Raw genomic sequence first — 20,940 nt, forward strand, 5'->3', positions numbered from 1 at the left:
CATTTTCTCACTTTCATTTCAAAAATAACCTTTCATCTCTCTATTCTTGGTTAAGGGCTCCAAATAATCTGTAAAGGAAGCTTTTAATTAATACCACATGGAGTTTGACATCTTCTCCCAGTAGCTGTGCAATGAAATAAGCCTCTAATATTATTTTTCTGTTTTCAGTCATAGGAAGAAAGCTTTCTGTGTAACCAGAAATCCTTGTATACCTAAATATGATAGGAAACAGGGGTCTGCATAGTAGGGGTGTGTGAGCTGGCTTGGTTTGAGCCAGGCTCGACATCAGGCTGGCTCAGCTCGACAGTTTCAGGGTCAAACTGGGCCAGCCTTGGCAAGCCAGAGTTCAAACTGGGCCCCGTTCGAACTGAGCTGGCTGGGAGCTCTATTGGTAAAGGGGAATCCAGTGAGGATTCCCTTTTACCAATAAAGGGGGGGCTTGCCTAAGGAGCAGGTGGGAGGGGAGTAAGTAACTACTTACAAGTGCCGCTGGGGACTGCTGGTGGGGTTGGCTCCCTCTCACCCCTGCTGGCCTCCCCCTGTTCGGGCCTCTGTGCACACATGGAGACCATTTTCATGATCTCCGCACATGCGCAGAAGCCATTTCCATGACCACATGTGCAGAAGTCACTAAAATAGCCTCCCCGTGCGCACAGGATCCCAAACTGGCCACATCTGGCCCTGCTTACTCTGGGGGAGGCCAGCAGGGATGGAGGGAACCGCCACCACCCTGCTGCCCGTCCCATGGCCACTGGTGGGTAGGGGTTTGCATGGAACTGGTTTTGTGCACACGTGGGAGGCGGTCTCTTTAAGGCACGGGTAGGGTGTTCTTACCTCCCCCACCACACTTCCTCCTCTGGTGCTGCATTAAAAATCATGGCGCTGGGCGGCTGTATTCCCTCTTGCTGCCTCAATCAGCATAATACCGGAAGTGACATGTGCACATGCACATGCCACTTCCGTTATTATGCTGACTAGGGTGGCAAGAGGTAATACAGCTGTCCCACGCCAGCGATTTTTAACACAGTGCTGGAGGGGGAGGTAAGAGCACCATCCCCATACCTTAAAGAGATCCCTGCTTTCAAAGTGGTTTGAATGTGGGGGTTCCGAATGTGTTTGGTTGTCTGTGTATTGACCGCCGAACAGGTTCATGCATATCCTTACTGGTGGGGACAATTGTAAGTAGTTACTCCTGCACCTACTCTATCCTTAGGCAAACCACACTGCCTTTTTACCAGTAGAGCTCCAAGCTTGTTTGAACTGGCTCGGTTCGAACTTGAACTGGGTCTGGTTTGGCAGGGCCCAAAACTGAAATGGGCCTGGTTGACTCGAATCTGGTTTGGATTCAAGCTAAGCTGGAAAAACCGGTTCCGTGCACACCCTTACTGCATATGTAAATTTACAGATTGTCAATTGCTAGTCTAATGAAAGCACGTTATGCTAAGGTCAGTAATTTTTGTAGGTTTCTAGAAAGGAATTATAGAGACTCATTTTCTATTATGAGTGTTTAATTTTAAAAACGTATATATTGATAATTGTATTCCCCTCTCTCCTGTTTTAGTTCTCCATTATTCAGGAGAATTATTCAAACTCCCTCCAGAGAAGTGTGAAGCATGATTGGGGGATGAAGGCTATTGGGGTGCATTGGGCAGAGGGTGATTAATGATAGTGAGGGCAACTCTAACTTTTGTTTATAAGGAAATGTTTGGAACTACTAGCTTATTTGTTTTTTGACAGTCATGCTAATAGGGCTTAAGCACGTACATCTTAGTCTACTGCCCTTGGGGAACTATAGTTTCCAGCACAAGCCATGGTAGAGAGCCACTTTGAAGTTCAACCATTGCCATCACTAATGCTTCCAAAACAAAGACACTTGTGAGCAAGAGAAGTTTGAGATCTGGGTGCAACTAGCTCTTAAAAATATTTGAAAGAAACAATTGGGAGAATGGACTCAAGCAGGTACATTTCTCAGCAAACAAAAGGCTACTTGGTTGAGTGGTCTGATTTAGTAGCACACAACAATCAATGAGAATTTCATAGAGAGTAAAAGGTTAGGTTAACAGTAACAAACTTCTGCACATATGCCTACACGGGCTGACTTTGGTGTTAACCTAGCTTCACACTTATCAGTAAAGGTTTCCCTGAATATTAGAGGTTGATTTTAAAGGAAGAACTGCTGTTCTTGATTTTTTTATTTTTAGACTACCTTCCAGTAGGCTTATAATTTCACCTGGAATTCTGTGTGTGTGTCTGTGTGTCCCCCGCTATCAACTTCGCAATGCCTGGACCAAATCGGGTACAGTTGTAAGGAAACATAGGGACACCTCAACAGCATAGTTTGTGATGATGTCATCCACCCCGATCCAAGATGGAGGACGCGTAAACTTTTGAGACACAATTGGGCTAACCAAATTTGCTACAGCTGTAGGGACACACAGAGATGCCCTAATGGCATGGTGTGATGATGATGACATCCACTCCGATTCAAAATGGCAGCTGCGTGAACATCTGAGGCACAAGCGGGCTAATTTGTGGACTGCCTAACCCATTTGAACCAAATTGTGAATAGTTGCAGTGAGTCACACACAGGGACACCTCAATGGCATAGTTTGCGATGATGTCACCCACATTGATTCAAGATGGCAGATGCGTAAACTTGTGAGGCGCAATTGGGCTAACTTGTGAACCACTTAAATGATTTGAACAAAATTCACTGCAGCTGTAAGGATACATAGGGACACTTCGACGGTGTAGTTTTTGATAATGTCATCCACCCCGATCCAAGATGGTGGATGTGCGAACTTTTGAGGTGCAAGTGCACTAACCTGAGGACTGTTTAACCAATTTGAACCAAATTTGATACAGTTGTAGTGAATGACACACAGGGACACTTCAGTGGTGTTGTTTGTAATGATGTCATCCCGCCGATCCAAGATGGTGGACGCATGAAATTTAAGGTGCCAGATATCTAACTTGTGGACCTCGAGCCAAATTTAGTCCAGTTGTAGAGACAGTGAAAGGAAAGTAGGATGATTAGTTCTTACTAGAACAACTATTTTATTTTATTTTATTTTATTTTATTTTATTTTATTTTATTTTATTTTATTTTATTTTATTTTATTTTATTTTATTACCACCTGACTAGGTGGTTCACAACCATAAATACAATAAAAAACACAATAAAACAAACTATTAAAACAATTAGTTAAAACAATTTAAACCATTCAAAGATTACTAAAAGCCAGGCTAAAAAATGTCTTTTAACTGCTCCTTTAAAGGCTGGTAAAGATGTTAAGCCACCAATATCTATAGGGAGTGCATTCCACAGCCCAGGAGCGCCTACTGAGAATGCCCACTCCCGAGTTGCCGCCAAACTAGCTGGAGACAACCGGAGACATATCTCTCTTGATGACCTACATGTGCGGTGAGGATCATGGTGGGGAATACTCACTGTCAAATGATTTGCTGAAATTAAGATACAGCAAGATACAGTTTGTACTCAGCAAGAATGTGCTAATCCGATTAAAATATATCAATATACTATTTCCAAAAGTGTTTAATTTGGGATTCTTATGGAGAATTGAAGTGCTTGTGGGCAAGGGGGAGGTACTGGCAGACTCAGATACATCAGTGTTCAATTGTACCTTGGTGGTGGAGCCAGAAGGTGTCACTGGTGGACTTTGCTCACTTGCTTGGCTTTTGACGTTTGATGTCCCAAAGGGTTAGATCTTACCCCCTTGTGTTGTTTAACACATCAAACCGCTAGAGGAGGTTGTCCAAAAATTGGGCCCATGGTGTCACCAGTATGTGGACGAGTTGGTAATTGTGCTGAACAATTGGTTGGAAGCAGTGATGTGCTGGATGAACAAACTGAGGCTTAATAAGATGGAGATATTGTTAGTTAAGCAGAGCCAATCAGATATTCAGCCTGTTCTAGATAGGGTAGCATTCACTCTGAAGGAACAGTTGCACAATCTGAGGGTTCTCCTGGACCCAGCTATGTTCCTGGAAGGTCAAGGGGCAACTACACTGCTTTGCCATATTGGCCCCTAGAACATTAATAGAATAATGTTGATCGTGTGGGTCAGTTCTTCTTTCCAGAAATCGATCAGGCACTTAACAGAGCCATCAGCTATGGAAATGGGAAACTCCCCTGGAGTAATCAGAAATCCATCTGGATCCATAAGCAACCCAGATGGACCATTTTAAAGTACCTCCTTTCAGAGGTTAGGAGCTGCAATAAGTCTACCCACTAAGCAGTGATCTGGCCATGACAAAGGAGCCAACTCAAACTCTTTCCCCCACATCATTCTGTCAAACAGAAAACACCAAGTCTAGCATAAATCCTCTATAGTGAGTGGGGAGTAGGTATATATTGTGCTTTCTCTTAACAGTAGTTCCCTTTAAAAAGCTGAACTGAAGTAGATGGAAGTAATCTTAAAGTTAATTTTATTATTTATATAATTTCCTTTCTCTGCCACTTTCTCTTTGTGTGACTGAAAATGTAATCGTTCAAACTGGAAACTTTGATGTGTTTGTACAGTACAATGCAGTTATATGATTGAGTTACCAGGTATGTTAATGAGATCTAGTATAGTCCACCATAATGCTGGACTGAATGTGAGATATCTTAATTCAAATAGTGGTTTTGCTCAGTGAATATACTTGGGAAGTCAATAAATAGGATCATTTTGGAACTATCAGTGACACAAATACTGCTGTGAGTATCAATCACTTTGTAAATTATATGAGGAGATGGCTATTAGAAACTGCAGTAATGTGGTATCTTGGAAATTCCTAGGCCAAAGGTGCAATTTAGTCCTTTTTGTATTAAAATCTATGTTTTATATTAAGAGGTGGTACTGGATACAGGATTACTGGATATTGAACCTTGCTAAATGAATCATTGCCTTCGTTTGTCCTCCAGAAATTACAGGTGGCTTCAAACAAGCACCTGTCAGTAAGCCAGGAACATGATGAGTAAATGCTCAGAAGCAAGCGCACATGCTCCCAGAAGGCGTGATGTCTGATCCTGCCCAAGTCAGGTTCCTGTACTGGATTCCAGAAATTCACCTGACATTCTCCTAATATTGGGCAAGGAATTTCAGGAGAATGTCAGGTGAATCTTGGGACTCAAGCCTGGGAACTGGTATTGGACTGGTTCAGACATCATGCCTTCTGGGAGTGCATGCTCTGTTCCTGGATTACTGACTTGCTGGTGATAATTGTTTGTTTGTTTGTTTGTTTACTTAACACATTTTTATACCGCCCAAAATTTATGTCTCTGAGTTTACAACAAGATAAAAACAAAAGTAAAACATTAGTTAATCTTGTGAAGCTACCCTTCATGTAGACAATGTACATTGTGCTTTCTTATTTTGAATGACTACTAAACAAATTATCTATTTTAGAAAGAAATTATAACCAAACATTATGTCAAGAATATGTTTAGAGCATGGAATGTTCTTATGCATAAAGTTCTCTTAATCTGTGAAACATATTGCATTTATATACCACCCTTGCTAAAGTGGGTCAGGGCAGTTTACATTAAAATAAAAACACATAATAAAGCAATTAAAATTAAATTAAACCAGATAAAAATTAAAACTAGATATGAAAAACCAGGCTAAAAAGATGGGTCTTTAAGTCTCTACAAAAGGCCTCCAAGGAAGACAATCCTTTATATCCAGGGAAGTGTGTTCCACAACTCAGGGGTGACAATTGAGAAGGCCCAATTCCTGGTCGGCAACAGATGAACAAGTGGCATCCAAAGATGGACCCCTCCAAATTGTCTTAATGAGCGGTGGGGGTTTTGAAGAGAAAGGGCCTATCTCAGGTAACCTAAGCCATTCAGGGATTTAAAGGTAATAACCAGCAATTTGTACCTTGTCCAGAAACATATCAGCAGCCAGTACAACTGTTTAAGAACAGGCATAATATGAGCTCTTGGAGATACCCAAGAGAACAATCTGGCTGCTGCATTTTGAACTAACTGAAGTTTCCAAACTGCATGGAAAGGCAACCCTACATAGAGTGCATTGCACTGGTCCAACCTGGAGGTTACCCCCTGACGTACCACAGTTTTCAGGTCATTCTCCTCAAGGAATGGGTGGAGTTGTCAAATCAATCACTGCTGGTAAAAAGCACTCCTGGCCACAGCCTCAACCTGAGGCACTGAGACCCAGGTCCAAGAGCACTCCCAAGCTATGAACCTGTTTTTTCTAGGGGGAGTATACAGTGGTCCCTCGACTTACGAAGTTAATCCGTTCCGAACGAACGTTCGTAGGTCGAAATTTTCGTAAGTCGAAAAGCGCACCCACGGAGGTCTGGAAACATTAGTAAGTCGAGGAAACCGCATCTAAAAATTCATAAGTCGAGGAAGCCGCATCTAAACCGGCAACGACTTCCGGTCATTTTTGTCGTTCGTAAGTCGAAAACTACGGATGTCGAGTAGTTCGTAAGTCGAGGGACCACTGTAATCTTGTCCAGAATAAGAAGTTCTATTCCATCTTGCAGATTATGACCCCCAACAACGAGCACTTCCATCTTGCTTGGATTCAGCTTATTATCCCTCATCTAGCCCATTACTGCCTGTAGGCAGGCATTTAAGGGGCTAATGCAATTTCCTTATATCGATGACAAGGAGAAATAGATCTAGGTGTCACCATCATATTGATAATACCAAGCACCAAATCCCCTGATGTCCTCACCCAGCAGTTTCATGTAGATGTTAAAAAGCATTAGTGACAGAATGGAGCCCTGAGGGACTCCATATAGTAGCTCATGTTTTCAAGAACAACTGTCATCAAGTGCTACCATCTGAAATCTACCTGAGACATAGGAGCGGAACCACTGTAAAACAGTGTCTGCTATCCCCATATCCTTCAGGCAAACCAGAAGGATACCATTGTCGATGGTATTGAAAGCTGCTGAGAGATCCAAAAGAACCAGCAGAATTACAATCCCTCTATCAATTCCCTGGTGAAGGTAATCTATTAGGCCTACCAAGGCTGTCTCAAGTCTACCAAGGCTGTCTCAACCCCATAGCCTGCCCTAAAGCCAGTTTGAAATGGGTCTAGATAATCAGTTTCCTCCAAGACTGCTGCTTGGAGTTGGTCAGCCACCACCTTCTCAGTCATCTTACCTGACCGGGGGGGTCCAGATTGTGCTTCTTAAGAAGGGGTCTAACCCCTTCTCCTCCTTCAAACAAGGTGGCATCCTGCCTTCCTTCAGTGAGCTATTAATGATATCAACGAGGCTAGCTCCAACAACTCCCTGCTATGTTGGGCAAGGATCCAAAGAACAGGTGGTAGGCCTTACTGTTCCAAGCAGCTTGTCCACATCTTCAGGAATCACACACTGAAAATTATCCAAGAGGGATTGCTGGACACCTCTCTAACTGACCCTGCAGAAATAATGGAGTCCAGATCAGCCCAAATGTGAGATATTTTATCTGCAAAGAACTCATCGAATGTGTCACAGTGAAACACTGTTTCCAGAACCAGATTTGAAACAGAAGAGACTTGTGTTAAACCCCTAACAATCCGGAATAGCTCTGCTGGATGAAAACTTGCAGACATAATATGCACAGAATAAAATTGCTTCCTTGCTGCATGTATTGCCACTGCATAGGCCTTCAAATGGGCTCTATGCTGTGTGTTACCAAATTCAAGATGAGTTCTCCATTTGCACTCCAGTCGCCTACATGGTAAGGTGGCTGAATAGCTGTCCCAGAAAAAAGACATTTCTTTAGCACGCAGCCCTTTGATCTTTTATGCATACTAATTATCAGGCTTACGTTGGACTATTTCTTTTGTTTTGTTGTTGGGATGCAATCTACTTTCTCTCCTTTTCTTAAATTATTTTGTCTTGCTATTTCATATTATGCTTGGAAACTATTTTTTCATATGGCTGACTTGTTATTGTCATGCTATATGTCTTACTATGCATTATGAAACCAGAAATAGTCACGTAAAGAAATAGACAATTCATAATTGTAAACAAACCTAGGTATAAAATATAAACAGCCTTATGTCCATATTTCTTTTAATCAATGCTAATTTGCTTTCTATACCTAGCAGTAGAACTGCATATTGTAAATTACCATCTCCCCCACCCCCTGCCCCAAAGAACATGGCTATATCATTTTTGTGAGGTAACCAAGGTGTGGAAAAGAACTGTAAAGCATTCCAAAGCTCTTCCAAAACTTATGCTAAAGTCTGGAGGTGACTTATTTTCTGAAGAGAAATTAAAGTGGTTGCCTAAGTATAAATCACCATCACCACCATTACTACTAATAATCTTTTGTTGATGTCTTGTTCTCTTCCAGTTGCTAACATTTGATTACTTTGAAATTTTGATATGAAAATCATGTGCAATAAACAACTAAGCAGTTAAATAATCCACTTCCCTCTTTCTCTTTCTAAAGTAGAGCTGTCACAATACTGCTCCCGCACCCCCCTCTCCCAATCTCAAAAGGCACTTGAGATTACAGAAGCTTTTTAAAGTTATCCCAAGATGTCTGTGTTTTGCAGACTGTTCATTTTTGGCCAATGATCGTAAATACAATTTACTTACTTACATGCAGACTGTTCCCCAATATTCACAGAATGTTTATCGTGTCTGTGCAATTTATACAATATAGGGGACCATTAGCCTTGAATATTTGGTGTTTTCCCTTTTCAAGAGGGGGTCTTGATTCTATATTGAAGCTGTTGTATTTTAATCTATAATCAAAGCGCCATATTCCTCACTCAGAAAGAACAGTATGAGTCCTTCTAAATCAGGGCATATTGGTATAGTTTTTCCAATCCTTAATTGAAGATGTAAATTTAATTAATGATCCTATCTATCTATCTATCTATCTATCTATCTATCTATCTAATTAAATATTCTTTAAGTGCAGGTTTCTTGCAAAATTGGATAACGCAGGCCTATTCTAGTCTAGAATAGGCCTGCCTTCTCCAATTTTGCAAGAAATCGAAAACTACTGGGTTGAGAGAGGTGTGTGTGTGTGTGAGAGAGGGGGTCAATCTAGAATTTCTAGATTGAATCTCCCCCACCCATCCTTTATCCAAGTAGTTTTAGGTTCATGAAGACCTACAAGAAAGCAGGAATTGTGCATGTGCAAGAAGAAATATGTTTTGGTAAACTATTCATTTTTGTTATTAATGGGTTGATTTGTTTTGTCATTCTTGCACTATTTTTTTGTATATTCATTCATGCAGGGTTTTAAAATTTTAATTACATGTGTTTTCATTACCTTTTTAGTCATTTCTTCCTTTTCCCAATTTTTTTTTTTTTTTTTTGCTGGACTTTTTGCTGCTGCTTGTGGCCATAGTGAACAGTGGAGGTCCTCTGTGTAGCTGCACCCTGGTGGTTGTCATTTTGTTTTCTAGTGCCCCACTAATGCCCCACTAATGATTGAATTATTCTTATTATTTAATTGCTACTTGCACTGTAGGATCCAAAGCGGTGTACAGTTTGTTAAAAACCACAGGTTGACCTACTGAGACAAATTGCTCAAAGTAACTCCATTGAAATTAAAAAGACAAATTAAGAAATGTTTAACTTGTCCTTTTACTTTCAGTGAGACTACTCTGAGTGATTTCCCTCAGTAAGTCAGCCACTGTTAAAATTAATAAGATGAATAAAACAGGCCATAACAAATTGGAAGAGAAGAGCAATATAGGATGGTGGGTCTGGCTCCTCCAGGCACACAGTTTTTTCTAGTCTCAGCTGTCTACAAGTAGAACATCATTAGAACCCTCACATGAAGGAAGTTGATGGCGTTGTCCTCTCCTCTTTTTTGCTAATGGCAGTAGTGGTGTCATTTCGGGGGTGGTGGTAGTGAACTCCAGTAGGAACTGCCATTTTATATTCCTCAATCCCCTGGACATAGTGTTGTTTTGGATTGCCATAGGCAATCCAATACCGTAGGAAATTCTTTCTCTGCAGTGTCCCATGCAGGTGCTACATCTGGGACAGTGTGGGGAAATAAAACTTTGGCCTTTAGGAAATAGTTGTAGAGAGAACTGTCTGCCAAATGACATAATCACCCTAAATGCCAAATGGGTGACAAATGTGGTTCTGAAAATGATCCTCATTCATTCCATTTGGGAAATTAACTAAATGAACACAATTAGGTTTATTTTCCATTTGTCAAAAAATGAACGTACATCCCTACCAAGAATCAGTTTGGATACCATTGCCCTCAAACTATCAGGTTTTGCGGCTGCAAGATTTTCAAAGCTCATTTGTACCAAACCTTCAGTAATTATGTTTTTTTCAAGCTGTGTTTTGAATATAAGGATTCAGTATACATATGTTAATAACTTCTTCCTGAATACATATTCTCTATTTATTACTTTTGACTTAAGATCTCCACTAGTAGCCCTATTCTTTAAAAGGTCCTATCTATCTATTTTGATACTTATAAAGAAGCAAGTAAGTTTTTGTTCAAATAATTCTGCAGTAAAGGTGAGTAGCAAGCTGTTTCATTTTTGTTTAAAGCTCAATCTCAGGTACCTAACTTAAAAGCCCTGTGTGTGTTGAATGATTAGGCCTAGTTTTTCAGTAGTTTAAATGTATAATCAGCTCCAGTCTTGTAGTCTGATACATTTTCACATAAAAGTTAATTTCCAGATGGATTTGCAATAGAACAGCTTTTCAGTTGACTTGCAATATAATTTAAACTAGCACATTGATAACCAGAACATTTCCATATGTGAAATTACATGAAGAAGCTACCAGTCAAATTGCTATTTTATCTCTCTCCCTCCTATATATCTTTAAAAAGAAATACAAAACATTCAGAGTGATGTATCAGTAGGTCAGCATCAGTTCAGAAATGCATGTAATGGAGATAAACATAATATTATATAATTTCATGATGATATTAAATACCTTTCAACCAGCAGTTAATTTATATATACAAGATTTGAAAAATTGAGATAATGAAGCTCATCTTTTGCGGTTTATGGCAAAGAATGCTGCCACTTTGAGAAGCATAGTTACTTAAGGTTCTTGAAAATGTAGAATGGATAGGCAATTCCCATGCTTGTTTCAGGAAGAAAATGTACCTTCTCTACACTTCTTTGGGTAAAATTTTGCCTTGACTGTTATCCTTTTTGCTAAGAATAGATGCATATGTTACCATGTTGTAGTTAGATCACTGCACTTCTTAAGATGCAGTAGCTGTGTTCCAAAGAGCTGGGAACTCCTGTTATATATGTAGAGGTCATGTATAAGCATGTGCTTCACAATTCACACTCTTAAGTATGTTGCTGTCCATAAGTCCACTGGATATCAGTACGTCTGTGTTATCTAAAAGTAATGTGTGCAACTGCTATTTTCATAGTTTCCAATTTTATCCTTGTAACTGAAAATGTATGAGTGTATTTTGCTTTGTTTTAGGAGAAGCAGAGATTTCTGACAGATGTCCTACATGAAGTAATGCTGCTTGATGGCCTGGCCAGTTCGCATCCAGTGTCACAGGAAGTCCAACAAGCCACAGACATTGACAGAGTATTCGATTGGATTGCCTATAAAAAGGTGGGAATAGAAAAAAAGGTTTTTGTGTGTTGGATTTTTATGGTATTTATCACCCTCTTCATCCCACAGCTTACCCTCTGCTAACTGAACAAAAGATGCTGGTGCCATGCAGGGGCAGCTGGGAGATGCCCCGCCGGCACACAGGCAAACCTGAGGGGAGGGCTGGGATGATATGGACATGCTCTCCTCCGCTTTAAAGGGGCTGTGTAAGTCCCCAATTTTCAAGGGAGGAGCCTGCATTTCGGACAACCGAATCATGTTTTGGCACATCCATACCCGGAAGCTCCCTGCGACCTAGAAGTAGGTTCCTGAAGGCTGTACAAATCTCACTAAACACTTCCAGGGTAGGGGAGAGTGGCAAAAATTGCCCCCCTGGGTGCGTGTGCTGTGTTAGTGTGGAACACAGAAACAGTGCCTGTACAGCAGCAGCACTTTGTAGGAAGCCCTAATGTTTCCTTAGCCTGCATGTCAACCAATAACTTGTACTCATCAAGCAATTAAATTTTTTTTAAAGTTGCAATTAAATGGAAAATGCATTTGTAAGTCTTATCTAAAAAACAGTGAGGAAATTTATCCATGATGATGGAAAAATTCATGAAGGATTCTTCTTCTTCATCATCATCATCATCATCATCATCATCATTATTATCATTATCATTATTATTGTCTTGTGCATTCAATCAGATTTTGGACATTATGATGTTTGTAGTTGTTCCCCCACCCCGCACCGCTCTGGGGCTTCAAGGACTAGAACTGGAGAAAGAATATTGTTATGGATTTATGCCCAAGTAAAACTCATTTTGCCATTGATTTTCATACTCAAGTTCTGCCTATCGTGTTCAGGATTGGGAAGCTTCTTCTGTGGTACTTGTTATTTATTTAGTATATTGTATTTGTATACCATGCCAAACTCATGTCTCTGAGTGGACTGTTATAAGTTACTTTCTTGAATCATCAGGAGTGCATCAGGAGTGATTTGTTCTGTAGGCAATATTTTTCTTGTGACTTTCTTTCTTCAGAATTTCTGTCTTCTTAGTGCTTTTTCCTTTTGATCTTCCTGCCATCATCTTTCTTTTAGGGATGGGCCCAAACTGGTCTGGAGGCCATTGAAATGGAGGCCATTGAAATGGCCATTGAATGGAGGCCATTGAAATGGCCATTGAAATGGACCGGCCCGGACCTGGGTGGTCCGGATTGGGGGTGGGGGTCACTTTAAGAGTGGCGGGAGGGTTTACTTTCCCCTCCCGCTGCTTTCTGCCATGGCGCCGTAATTAGTAGAGTAATTGGGGCGGCAGGATACCTCCCTGCCACCCCTTCCCCACTGCGGCTCCTCAAAGCTCCCAGTAATGCTTTGCGTGCGCGGAGGGGTAAGTAAACCCTCCCGCCGCTCTTAAAGCGACCCCCAGTGCCGGACCACAGTGTGGCGGTTCCGTGCACACCCCTACTTTCTTTTACCTAAGCACTATGTGAAGTTCCCCCACTCACTTTTATTTCCCTTAGAAGCTGCTCTGTTTGTCAACATTTGTGAGTTGATATATCCCCCTAAACAGTTAGTGTTGCAGGTCAGCCACTGACTAGGTTAGACTCTCAGATAGGCAACATGTGACAGTAAGTTTTTAGCTTATTAATAATTGTAAGATTGACTTGCTTAAAAACAAACAAACTATCTTTCCCTAATGGTATTTGTTTCCCACTGAAACACTAAGACACATTTTGCCTACATAACAATAAAACAATTCATTACAGGCAAGTTAGACTATTCTCTTGGTTTTCCTTTTCTTCACACACTGCTGCTTAAGTATCTATGGACTGAATGCACTTGTAATTTTGGCTTTCTGCTTTCTGTTGTACGTGGGTAGGAATTTCTTGATGTAAAGCTCTCTGAGACCACATTAACATGGATTCAGCAGCAGAGTGCAACAGATATACCAAAATTAGGAAATAGTGGGCTTTCAGTGGAGGAGAATTGGTCTTGTGGGAGCAAGTATGACTTGTCCCCTTAGCTAAGCAGAGTCCATCCTGGATTATTATGAATGGGATACATGATGTGTGAGCATTGTAAGATATTCTCCTTAGGGAATGGAGCTGCATCTCCAAGATAGGGCTGAGAGAGATTCCTGCCTGCAACCTTGAAGAAGCCACTGCCAGTCTGTGTAAACAATACTGAGCTAGATGGACCTATGGTCTGACTCAGTATATGGCAGCTTATTATGTTCCTATGTTCTCAGGTTTGCAAGAGAGTTGGAGGAACTTCCAGCTAAATCCAAGCACGATCTCAAAAATTGATCATGTGGGCAGTGAAAATACTGGTCAGAGGTGTAATCCTCCTTCGCCCTAGATCAAATCTAAAATTACCGATGTCAGTCGCCTGCATCAACCAAATTGGATTGCTCTTCCCACACAAGAATTACTCAGTTCTCTGACCAGGATTTTTGCTGCCCACGCAACCAATTTTCAAGAGTGCGCACAACTGCCAAATCTTAGCTGGAAGCTCCTCCAATTTGTAACTCTAACGTGTGACTGTGAAAACCAGCTTGATTTTCAATTTGAATGGGTTTTTAATACTATTTTAATTAGGGATGCACACAAATCCACTTTTCCCAGTTTGGTTCAAATTCGAACGAAATTTGAACTTCACTGTCAGGCTTGAGCTCAACCGAGCAGGCCCCAGTCCGGTCTGACCATCGAGCCAGCTCGAAGGGGGCATACCTGTAAAGGGGAATCCGGCAAGGGTTTGGCCAGTAGTAATTGTAGCGGGGGCATAAAAAATTCTCTATTTACCTCTAAATCAAGCTGATGGCAGCTGTGGTGGCTTGGGATGGTGGGGACTTGGGGTAAATGGTGGCCGTGGTGGCAGCAGGGGCTCTCCTCCAGCCTCACTGCCGGTCTCCCAAATAATAGGCCTGACCATGCCCATGGCCAGCTTCGGGCTTCTGTGCAGGCACGGCTGCCATTACAGTGAAGTCTGTTCCTGCACAGAGGCCATGCGTCACCATGCAAATTGCTTGGTGAAGCAAATGGCCTCTGCACAGGTGCAAACCTCATTGTGATGGCAGCCATGCTTGTGCAGAACCCAAAGCCAGCTGCAGGCATGGCTGGTCCTGTGATTTGGTAATCCAGCGTTGGGGCTGGAGGAGAGCCCTCACCACGACAGCCGCCATTCTTCGCCATCCCAAACCATGATCACCACCGCAGCCACCATCAGCTTGATTTAGAAGTTAAAGCATTTTTAATCGCTCCCTCCTGCAATTCCTACTGGCCAAACCCTTTACTTGTAAAGGGGAATCCTTGCTGGATTCATCTTTACAAGTATGCCCCTTGAGTCGGCTCACAAGTCGGGATTTCAAACTGGGGGTGACTCGCCTTGAACTCAGACCAGCACCATTGTTCAGGGGGGCCAATTCGGCTTAAGGGCGAGCCTTAGAACCTGCCCAGTTCAACCTTGAGCCAGTTTGCACATCCCTAATTTGAATGAATCATTTAAAAGCAGCATATCATATTAGCGATTCTTACCTCTTAGATCCATAATAAATGCTAGATAATAAGTCATGTTAATTAGAACTATGCATCTTTTTTTTCTTGGAGTATAATAAAGAATGGCTGTGAACATAAAGTGATGTCTTATGCATGGTGGAAGGTGTTAGATTACAACTGCATTAGTTGATAACTGCAGGCAGTTCCATATATTACAGTTCTAGCAGCTGCATGCTACTACAAAAGCATGCTGCAAGAAACTAGGATTGATCACAGCTCTCTGCAATATGTTCATTCAGTGTAGAAATGGTGCATCTGTCTAGCATGTTAAGTGGGTGTGTGCTATATCTGTGACATGTACTTATTAAAATATGTGAAACATCTTCAAGGATGCAACTGCAATGGTGCTTATTGTCACATTTCATTTAATTTGTTTGTTCCTCCTTGTCCCAGTACTAATTGCTGCACACTTTCGGTACATATGTTCTTTCTCTCTCATGACTGTGGGGTTTTTTCTTGCAAAAATAAAGCTGTATTTGCACTATTGCATCTGTATACCCAGATACATACCTACACCAAAAATTGCTTCAGTATGCCACCAAAAAGAAGATGTCGTATTACTCATTGCATAGGTTAGAAAATCTTTGCATCTCTCCAAAGAAAATAAGCAAAAGAAATTAACAAGGTGTCTATTGTGAATGCATCTCCCAAATCAGCTTTATTGTTTTGGAGGAGCATTTAATATGCAGAAGAAAATAACTTTCTAGTTTTAAAAAATGTGGCTGTCACAAATGTCCATGGCAATTATACTCCAGACAGCTGGATTTTAACATAGTGCAGTTTTGTTTTAAAAGAAAAACTTCTCCAGTAATATAAAAAAAGAGGGGTGAGAACAATGGACAGGAAGATGGTTATTGTGAGACATTTGTTCCAACTAAATGTGAGATGGTCTTCAGTGAGATATTAATTTTCTATGAGGAAAACAAAACCACAGAAGCAGGTGGTGGAGTGGTTAATCCGACACAGTCACTGTCGAGTTATGGAATGAACTGAGGACTGCAACAGCTCATGCTATTTTCAGTGTCAGTTCACTAATTTAAACAGTAAAGTTGGTTTAATTGGTGAAACTAATGATGCTTTTGTGAGCGCTTCCTAATCGTCCCTGTTCTGTACTCTGATGGAAAGCAGCCAGGGTGGAACACATTACAAGGAAAAAAGTTAGACGCTGGTGCCAAGTTTTGGGTATCACAGTTCTCCAGCCCTCATGTGGTTTGCAAGTTCTCAAGTTCCTAACATCTGCCATTTAGATAGAATGTGTGTGTGATGTGCACAGATATGGGGTTTATGGAGGCACTGATGAAGCACTCTTCATTTAAAAAACCCCATAGTATGGACAGTCCATGGGGAGAGTTCTAGAGAAATGCATGGTAGGATTTCCCTTCCAGAAAAACCTGAGAATATCTGAGTGTTCAAGCAAACACCACATATTTTCACATGAACTATTCCACATGAACTATTCTTTCAGTAAAGAGAAAAAAGAAGACCCTCTGGACCAGTTGCAATATTTAAAAACTAGAGCTGAGGAAAAAGGAGGGGTGTGTTTTGAGCACATTTTGTCTCCCCTGAAAAACCACCCCACCCCCCATTCTGTGATATTGAAAGAGAAGGGGGACTTGTAAAGGAACACATCCTCACTGCCAAGGCAACTGGGCCAATGCTCAATGGTACAATCCAGTTTTTGTTTACATAGCTAAAACAAGACTAGTTTCATTAGAATGTGGATGGGGATCCCATTGTAAGTAGTTGAATTGGAAAACAGCCACATTCAGATGTGCAGCAAAGACATTCTGTCTTGCCATACTACTTTTGCAATGAAGTTTCTACATAGCAAGTCAAGGAGCCCCCCCCCCATTGCTGAGGTAGCGTGATTGCCTTTGCAATAAAAAATGTTCCCTCCTTTCCCCTACCCACACTAATCTAAACTAAAGGCTGTAATTGTCCTTAGTGGCATCATCATGTAGCCAGATCTGATTAGCTGCATGGTGCCATATCATATTTTGATTCTCTAAACAATCTCCGATTGGTTAGGATCTGGTATGCCCCCGCCATGGTGCCAGATGGAGGAAAATAAGATCTGAAAATTGCAATGAAAAATGTGCCATTGGGGGCGTTTTTGTTATGGATTTTGTGCCCACCTCCCTTTTTTGCCTCTGAAAATTTTGAGAGTGAAAATTCTGCTTGGCTGTATTCAAACCATGTCATAAGAATAAATCATATCAATCATAAGAATAAAACTGGTAAACTGGCCTTGAAGCTACTCTCGGGTTTTTGGGAGTGATTCAGAATGCATTAGCTTGACCACTGACCAGCTACTCCAGGTGTGGTGGAGTAGCAAATATTTAATCCATAGGTTATTTTTTTCCTTGTTCTTCTTTACTTACATCACATACATTTTAGCTGATTTTTCATCATTTGCAAAAGTAGCAAGTGATTGAAAGCAACAGGAAGCAAGCTGCAAAAACAGCACCAGGTTGAGCCTTGACAAAGAACAACTGGGCATATTCAAAGTTCACAAAAGATACTTTGTTGTAGAAGTAGCTACCTGAATTTAGACATCTGGAGTGGGGTAAATGCATCCTGGCATGCATAAGAAAGTATTGGGCCTTCTTCACAGGGGCGGCCCTTCCATGAGCTGAGTTGAAGCGGTTGCCCCAGGTAGCAACTTCTTGGGGCACCAGTGAGGCATCAAGGTGCCCTCCTGCCCCCGCTTTGAAAAAAGGGTTAGGGACAAATCATCCCATCCCTGCCTCATGTGCACAAAGGTATTGAGCCACCACTGCTGCTTTGTGTTGTAGCCTAGCATGCATTGCTCTGAAGAAGGCAGAAGAGGGCAGGAAGGCAAGCTACCTAGATAGCCAAGATAAACAGTTGAACTGTTGATAGAGCTGTTGCTGAGAGAGAGCAGTTAGAAGTGTGGTGGTGGTGGTGGTGGTGGTGGAGGAAGAAGAAGAGTGAAAAGAAAACTACAGAAGAAGCTGAGGAGAAGATGCAAGGACTTGGAAGACAGAGACTTACCTGATGACACATTTCCTGTAAGGATCCGGAGTGGCAGTGACCAGTATTTATGATGACAGGCCTGATTGAAACTTGGGAGGGAGTTTGATGGGACTGTGGGAGGAGCACCTCTGGAGGTGGAGGAAACTGTCATTTGTCTGTCTTTGTTTGCTTTTGTGAACACTAATTTTTTACTTTACATCTGCTTCTTACTTTTGCCCATAAATTTTATTAAACTTAACCTGCTTCTTAGACCTCATTAATTTCTGAAAACCCAGGGCCCATTACAAATTGCTGGCAATGATGGGACACCGGGGGCAATTTGATCTTGGGCTCTCTCTGTGTGTGTGTGTGTGTGTGTGTGTGTGTGTGTGTGAGAGAGAGAGAGAGAGAGAGAGAGAGAGAGAGAGAGAGAGAGAGAGAGAGAGAGAGAGAGAGAGAGAGATTTTATATACACACACAATCTCTGTATGTGTATGTATGTATAAATAAACAAGTGTTCTATGCTGGAAAGCTACGGGTAAACCTCACTACAACATATCTCGATTCACTGTTGTTAATTATTGCTATACAGAATGCAAAATGAATGATGAAGGACGGGCAACATTTTCAGAGTGGGGAATATCATCATCGTCGTCGTCGTCATGATTTATTATTAATTATTCATTTAATGCTACACCACAGAGTGGAGAAAACCAAGATTGGGATGGTTTGGCTAGAACAATTGGAATCAGCAACTGTTAAATGGTTGGGATGAAAGCCTTAAGTTAAAGTTCCTCAGTCTGTTGTTTATGGGAAAGACCAGGAAAGTGTACCATAGACTTAGCAGAGACAAAGAACAGCATTATAAGCAACTGACAAAAGCACTAAAGGCTTCTTTTGAACGTACTGGGTGTACAGATTGGGACTGAGCTGCTTTCTTTAATTATAAGAAAACCCCTGCAGAATCACTGCAAGATTCCCCTCAGAGAGTTAGCTGTTACTTATTTCTCTGGAATGAGTGCAGAGGAGCAAGGTATAATGGCTAGAGACTAGTTCATTAACAATGCCTTCAATGGAGAAATGCATATACAACTTCACCTAGGAAAGCCCAAGCATTTGGATTGTGCCATCAAATCAGTCACAAAATTGGAAATGGCTAGAAAATTTGAAAAAAAAGAATTTTCAGGCTTTGGAAACCAAAGAGCATGTGCACACAACCAGGGAGAAAGGAGTCATTCCCTATGAGCAGATGAATATGCAAGTGACAGAAAGTGCCCTAAAGATATGCATAGTGAACTTGATATGTTTTTAAAGACTGTTAATGGTCAACCTCAGAACAAGAATCAATGGAGTACAAAGGCTTAATCAAAGGGATTACCACCACTTCATAGAGATGTAAGTGATGGATGCTGGCATTGTGGAAGCCTGAGTCATTTTCAGAGGGAATGCCCTCTGCATAGAAGGCATTTGGGGAAAGGCCATAGATAGGGACCAATACACTGCCAACAAAAATGGTGTCTCAAACAATGACAGTTAGACAAATGACACCTCAACTATCGAAGTGCCCTTCCCACAGTCCCATCAAGCTTGACACTTTAAATACTGGTCTTTGCCACACTGTAACCTTACAGGAAGTGTGTCAGCAGGTAAGTCTCTCTCTTTCAAGTCCTTGCATCTTCTCCTCAGCTTCCTTTATAGCCTTCTTTTCACTCCTCTTCTTCTAACTGCTCTCTCCCACCAAGCAAAAGCTCAACTGCTTCTCCTGACTACCTAGGTAACCTGCCCCACACTCCCTATGGTCTTCTCCTAGGCATTGTATGCTAGGCTACAATATCTTCTGATTTTCATGGGAATGGAAAATATGCTTCATATGAAGCTGCACCACATGATTAGCTTTTTTTTTTAAGCCACCTGGTTAACTGATGGTTGTAGCCTTTCTGCACCCTTGTGGTCCTTGACTGAGTCCTCAGCTAAAAATAGGAAGCAGTTCTCATGTATTTCTGGCAGCAACCAGCCTACAACTGTGGACTTTAGAATTGGTGACTACTTTTGCTCATACTGCTGCTTTGTAAAGGCCAAATATTAATGCCACATTTTGTATTAGAAATGTGAAAGGAAGTTTCCTTCTTAGCCCCCGTGCAGCTTCACAAAATTCTCCATCTCTTTCATTTGTTTTCTGTCTTTGTACATGGCTTCATCTTGGTTGAAATACACTTTTCTCTTATGGTGAAAATGATTTTAAAAATGTATTTTTTTCTAGTATTGGTCCATCACAATGAGTATTTTTGTTATCATTTGAGAGGCTAATTTAGTAGTGTGCGGAGCTAGTTTAGTGTCTAAAATAAGTTAATGAAGCAGTGGAAGTTATGATAAGCATTTAAGTACCATTCTTATTCAGTACTATACATGAACTTCAGTGATGGCCCATCTGTGTAAATAATTTCATCAACCTCCTGTGTTTGCCCATCCTTGAAGATTTTCTCATAAGGATGCTTAATGAAAAAATATACTGTGCTTTTGTCCTTGTCAGTGATGCCAGACATATAGGAGAGGTCCTCGTGGAGGGGCTAAATAAAACTGCTGATATAAATGAAATACTAGCAACATTTTCTCTGGATAACTAAGCAAGTTGTGCTTCATTTTTGCATCGGGGTGGGGGGGATATTTTCAAGTCCTTTTGAAGGACATGTTTATGGGTTTTTCCTAAAATCTCATTCACCTTGATGCATTATTTAAAAAAACAAAACACAAAAAAAACCTCTGGCATTTGAACTGGGGACATTGAGCTCATAGCTTGTGTTCTTAACAATTGTACTCCACCAGAAATTGCATCCTTGATGGATAAATATAAAATATAAACCTGTTTCTTCTAGATAC

General features: G+C 41.2%; 1 protein-coding gene across 2 annotated transcripts in view; it reads left to right on the forward strand.

Moving 5' to 3' along the window:
* TRHDE (thyrotropin releasing hormone degrading enzyme) overlaps positions 1-20,940 on the forward strand; it is a 416,582-nt gene that overhangs the window by 211,992 nt on the left and 183,650 nt on the right. For both annotated transcript variants that reach the window (XM_053255844.1, XM_053255845.1), the window contains exon 6: positions 11,416-11,553. In XM_053255844.1, the coding sequence (XP_053111819.1) occupies positions 11,416-11,553 (138 nt within the window). The remainder of the gene's footprint in view (positions 1-11,415; positions 11,554-20,940) is intronic.

This window comes from Hemicordylus capensis, chromosome 5 (assembly GCF_027244095.1).
Source record: "Hemicordylus capensis ecotype Gifberg chromosome 5, rHemCap1.1.pri, whole genome shotgun sequence".
In the NCBI taxonomy this organism is placed as follows: Eukaryota; Metazoa; Chordata; class Lepidosauria; order Squamata; family Cordylidae; genus Hemicordylus; species Hemicordylus capensis.